The 6,347-nt window shown below is 38.6% G+C and overlaps 1 protein-coding gene across 1 annotated transcript in view; it reads left to right on the forward strand.

Annotated features, from left to right (window-relative positions):
* FAM184A (family with sequence similarity 184 member A) overlaps positions 1-6,347 on the forward strand; it is a gene marked incomplete at both ends in the record, with an annotated part of 111,216 nt that overhangs the window by 73,332 nt on the left and 31,537 nt on the right. Inside the window, one exon of the mRNA XM_080938449.1 lies at positions 202-352. Within this exon, the coding sequence (XP_080794575.1) occupies positions 202-352 (151 nt within the window). The remainder of the gene's footprint in view (positions 1-201; positions 353-6,347) is intronic.

The following is a 6,347-nucleotide window of genomic DNA, read 5'->3' on the forward strand; positions in this document are numbered from 1 at the left end:
AAATTAGGAGACCGATTCGTTCTTGTGCCTACTCAGGTAAAGTAATGAGTGCTCTTGGTCAAGTGATCAGCTTCCTGTAAGCCCAGTGGCACTCAAACTCCCAGGCCTGAGCATTAAATGGCTTTTAGAAACCCTGTGAACCCCTAGAGAACATTTCCTGAGGGAAACGACTCTCTTTACAAAGCCTACGATTTATTGTAGACAAGAGTGCTCCAAACTTCGCCAGGAGTTGAGGCTTCAACATGAAGAAGATAAAAAGTCTGCGATGTCTCAACTGTTGCAGCTGAAAGAGAGAGAGAAAAACGCTGCCAGGGATTCCTGGCAGAAGAAGGTGGAAGACCTCTTAAACCAGGTAGATGAGCGTGAGCCTGCCGTCATCCCTCTCGGTGCTCCCCAGCTGGATAAACACAACCGCTGCATGCTGACTGGCTGTGTTTTGTTTTCCGTAGGACTTAAAACATCTTAAATGTTTTAAGGCCAGAAACATAGTCATATGAAACACTACGCTAAATAAATCAGACGTGTATGCGGTCCCAAGATCTGAGAAGAATTTCTAACATTTTAGTTTGATATTTGAGCAGAACTCGTAGGCTTTAAATGGGGAATGTCATCCAGTTTTTTGGAAATATAAAATCATTTGGTTTCTGGCCCTTAGAAGTGGAAGATGCTCAGTAGCAGTGCCCTGATTTTTGAAAACGGTTTACCCAAGTGATAAATTTGTGTCCGTTTCTCTTATAAGTTTATGCCTTAAGTACTGAGACAGTATAGCATAAATTAAATAAAAATGGTCGTATACCTAGATCTATATGATTTCCAAAACATTTATAACTATCATTAAAATAATTTACACATTTCATTTATTTATACAAGCTCAGACTTTATGGATTTTTTTTTTTTACCCTCCTGGTTAAACCTGTAATTAACTAGACCCAGCCTTATACATCACCAAGCAAGGTGATCCTGGTAAACTAGTAATTAAATAGACTGACTGTGTGCATCACCAAGCAAGGTGATCCTGGTAAACTAGTAATTAAATAGACTGACTGTGTGCATCACCAAGCTAGGTGATCCTGGTAAACTAGTAATTAAATAGACTGACTGTGTGCATCACCAAGCAAGGGCAAAACTAAAGCATGAAGCAACTCCTAAGTTGTGCTGAAAAACCTACAGGTATCTTAGCCTTTTCTTTCTATTTATGATTATGAAGAATTTCAAAACAAAATTCAAGGTAGACTTTCTTTAAGCTAATTGTTATGTATGTAGAAACATGCATTGCCATTTCAAGAATGCCTGAGGCCTGCGTGTGTGTGTGTGTGTGTGTGTGTGTGTGTGTGTGTGTGTGTGTGAGAGAGAAAGAGAGAGAGAGAGAGAGAGAGAGAGAGAGAGAGAGAGAGAGAGAGAGAGAGAGGGAGGGAGGGAGAACGAACGTCTGCAATGCCAACGGCTACTCCAAACTGGGCGAAGGCCTGAGGATTTGAAAAAGAAGCGACATAACTCTGCTCATCCATGTTACGAGAATGCCATTTACATTGTGAATACAGCTCAAAATATCAGCTTCAAAGGCAGTGCACAAATCCGCTAGCTGCCCAGTGGGAGAGACACGCATGGGTTGAGCCTGTAACCTTCCTCAGGTAATGTAGACAGGAACAAGGAGTGTGACTAGGCTAATCTAAACTTCAAAGGAGTGTGTGTTGTATTCCCACTGTTTAGGCACACAAGCAGGCAGTTTAGCTAACCCCTCTGGGGGGTGGGCATGGCTCACAACATATATGTATGTATTTGTGTGCGTGTATGTGTATTTGTGTATGTATTTGTATGTGCATGTATGTGTATTTGTGTGTGTGTATTTGTGTGTGTATGTATGTGTATTTATATTTGTGTGTGCATTGTGTATATATGTGTATTTGTGTATATGTTCACTGTGTATGTATGTGTATTAGTGTGTATGTGCATGTGTGTATGTATGTGTATTTGTGTATGTGTTCATGTGTGTGTATGTGTATTTGTGTGTGTGCATGTGTGTATGTATGTAAATTTGTGTTTGTGTGCATGTGTGTATGTATGTGTATTTGTGTGTTTGTATGTATGTGTATTTATATTTCTGTGTGTATTTGTGTGTACATGTGTGTATGGTTGTGTATTTGTGTATGTATGTGCATTTGTGTGTATGTATGTATGTGTATTTATATTTGTGTGTGTATTTATGTGTATGTATGTATTTGTATTTATATTTGTGTGTGTATTTGTGTGTACATCTGTGTATATATGTGTATTTGTGTGTGTATGCATGTGTATTTATATTTGTGTGTGCATATGTGTATGTATGTGTATTTGTGTGTCTGTGCATGTATGTATGTATGCGTATTTGTGTGTGTGTGCACATGCATGTGTGCACAATCATTTGAAGCCTTTGGAATAAGAACAAGTAAACAGGCTACCAGGACCAGCAGAGACCCAGAGAAACAGGCCGGGTGAGAAGGGGTTCCGACTAGCCAGGGGGCAGAGAGATCTCTGCCGAGCACTCGAGTAAAGTGCGCCCCTGCCCTGCCTGATCCAGGGACCAGAAACCCAGCATTGGACCCTCTGTTCCCAGCCGGTGGCTTTGGGGTACAGAACAGGGCTCAGAACATCCACCACCGGGACCAGTGGAGATCCAGGGACACAGGCCAGGTACAAGGGAAAGGCAAGAACCAATCATGGATAACAAGATGGCAAGAGGAAAGCTAAAGAACATACCAGGGAAACCAAGACAACCTGGCAACACTAGAACCCAGCTCTCCCATCACAGGAAACAGCGGAATGCCAAACACTCCAGAAAAAGAAGACTCAGACCTGAAATCATACCTCAAGATGATGATAGAGATCCTTAAACAAGAACAGGAGGAAAAGCATAAAAATTTAGAAGCTTTTAAAGAAGAAACAAGAGAAACACTCAAAGAACTCAAAGAACTAGAAGAAAACAGAACCAAAGAGATGAAGGAATGGAAGAAGGAATTTAAAACGGAAATGAACAAAATAAAGAAAACACTAAAAGAGACAACTCTAGAGGTAGAAATCCTAAAAAAGGAGTCAGGAGTCACAGATGCAAGCATTTCCAACAGACTACAAGAGATGAAAGAGATATCTCGGCAGCCAAAAACAACATTGAAAACATAGACAAAACAGTCAGAGAAGATGCAAAAACCAAAAACCTCCTAACCCAAAACTGTCCAGGAGATCCAGGACACAATGAGAAGACCAAACCTAAAGATAATAGGAATAGAAGAGAGCGAAGAATATCAACTAAGAGGCACAGTAAATATCTTCAACAAAATTGTAGCAGAAAACTTCCCTACCCTTAAGAATGAGATGACCACAAGCGTAAAAAAAAGCCTTCAGAACTCCAAATAGGTTGGACCAGAAAAGAAATTCCTCCAAATAGTCAAAACACCAAGTGCCCTAAGCAAAGAAAGAATTCTAAAAGCAGTAAGGGAAAAAGGCCATGTAACATATAATGGCAGACCAATCAGAAACACACCTGATTTCTCAGCAGAGACTATGAAAGCTAGAAGAGCCTGGACAGACACCATGCAGGCAGTAAGAGAGCACAAGTGCCTGCCCAAGCTGCTATACCCAGCAAAACTATCAATCACCATAGATGGAGAGATGAAGATATTCCAAGACGAAACTAAATTTACACAATATTTGACCACAACCCAGCACTACAACAAATTATAGGTTGAAAACCTAATACAATAAGGGAAACTACATCCTAGTAAAAACAATAAAACTCCTAAGCAAGAAAACCAAAAGGAGAAAAAGACACAGGCACAATTCAACCTACAAAAGCAATAATAGCAAGAAACAGCAACCACTATTCCTTGATATATATTAACATAAATGGACTCAACTCCCCAATAAAAAAATATAGGCTATCAGACTGGATACATAAAAAAAAAAAAAAAAAAAAAAAAAAAAAAAAACAGCATTTTGCTGCATACAGGAAACACATCTCAGAGACAAAGACAGACACTATCTCAGAGTAAAAGGTTGGGAAAAAAACTTCCAAGCAAATGGCCCCAAGAAGCAAGCTGGAGTGGCTATTCTAATATCTAATAAAGTAAATTTCCAACCAAAAGTTTTCAAAAAGATAAGGAAGGACACTTTTTAGTCATTACAGGGGCAGTCTGTCAGGAGGCACTCTCAATCCTTACCATATATGCTCCAAATACAAAAGCACCAATATTCATAAAAGAAATCCTACTAAAGCTCAAAAAATACATTTCACCCCACACAATAATGGTGGGAGACTTTAATACCCCACTCTCACCAATGGACAGATCATGGAAACAGGTACTGAACAAGGACACTGTAAAACTTGCAGAGACTATGAACCAACTGGAATTAATAGATATCTACAGAACATATCATCCTAAAACAAAGAATACACCTTCTTCTCAGCATCTCATGGCACATTTTCAAAAATTGACCACATAATTGGACACAGAATGAGCCTCAATCGATATAAGAAGATTGAAATACTCCCATGCATCCTTTCAGATCACCATGGTCTAAGGCTGGTCTTTAATAACAACAAAGAGAACAAAAAGCCCATATATACATGTAAACTAAACAATGCTCTATTAAACAATAGCAAGGTCAAAGAAGAAATAAAGAAAGAAATTAAGGATTTTCTAGAATTCAATGAAAATTAAAACACGACATACCCAAACCTATGGGATGCAATGAAAGCAGTACTGAGAGGAAAACTCATAGTGCTGAGTGCTTCCAAAAAGAAACTGGTGAGAGCTTACATCAGCAACCTGACAGCACAGTTGAAGGCTCTAGAACAAAGGGAAGCAGATACACCCAAGAGGAGTAGATGGCAAGAAATAATCAAACTTAGGGCAGAAATAGACCAAATAGAAACAAAAAGAACTATCCAAAGAATCAACAAAACCACGAGCTGGTTCTTTGAGAAAATTAACAAGATTGATAAACCCTTAGCCAGACTAACTAGAGGGCAAAGAGAGAGTATCCCAAAAAAAAAAAAAAAAAAAAAAAAAAAAAAAAATCAGAAAAGAAAATGGAGAAATAACGACTGAAACTGAGAAAATTCAAAAAATCATCAGTTCCTACTACAAAAGCCTATACTCAACAAAGCTGGAAAATCTGGAGGAAATGGATGAATTTCTAGACAGAGACAAGATACTAAAGTTAAACCAGGACCAGGTAAACCATCTAAATAATTCCATAACACCTAAAGAAATAGAAGCAGTCATCAAAAGCCTCCCAACCAAAAAAAAAAAAAAAAAAAAAAAAAACAGGTCCAGATGAGTTCAGTGCAAAATTTTATCAGACATATACTGACGAAATAATACCAATACTCTCCAAACTATTCCACAAGATAGAATCAGATGGAATAATACCTAACTCATTTTTTGAGGCTACAATAACCCTCATTCCTAAACCACACAGGGACCCTACAAGGAAAGAGAACTTCAGACCAATCTCACTTATGAACATTGGTGCAAAAATAGTCAACAAAATCCTTGCAAACCGAATCAAGAACATATCAAAACAATTATTCGCCATGATCAAGTAGGCTTCATCCCTCGGATGCAGGGATGGTGTAATATACAGAAATCCATCAACGTAATCCACCATATAAACAAACTCAATGAAAAAAACCACATGGTCATCTCACTAGATGCTGAGAAAGCATTTGACAAAATTCAACACCCCTTCATGTTAAAAATCTTGAGAAGAACAGGAATCCAAGGCCCCTACCTAAACATAATAAAAGCAATATACAGCAAACCAACAGCTAACATCAAACTTAACAGTGGGAAACTTGAAGCAATCCCACTAAAATCAGGGACTCGACAAGGCTGCCTACCCCCCCCCCATCTATTCAGCATAGTACTGGATGTCCTGGGTGGAGCAATTAGACAGCAAAAGAAAATCAAAGTGATACAAATTGGAAAGGAAGAAGTAAAAACATCAATATTTGCAGGTGACATGATAGTGTACCTAAGCAACCCACAAATTCCACCAGAGAACTCCTATAGCTGATAAACAAGTTCAGCAAAGTAGCTGGATATAAAATTAATTCAAACAAATCAGTATCCTTCCTATATTCAAAGGACAAACATGTGGAGAAAGAAATTAGGGAAAAGATATCCTTCAGAATCGTCACAAAAACTATGAAATACCTTGGTGTGACTCTAACTAAGCAAGTGAAGGACCTGTATGACAAGAACTTCAAACCTTTAGAGAAGGAAATCGAGGAAGATCTCAGAAAATGGAAAGATCTCCCATGCTCATGGGTTGGAAGGATCAACATTTTAAAAATGGCCATCCTACCA

Source organism: Micromys minutus (assembly GCF_963924665.1).
Source record: "Micromys minutus genome assembly, chromosome: 25".
In the NCBI taxonomy this organism is placed as follows: domain Eukaryota; kingdom Metazoa; phylum Chordata; class Mammalia; order Rodentia; family Muridae; genus Micromys; species Micromys minutus.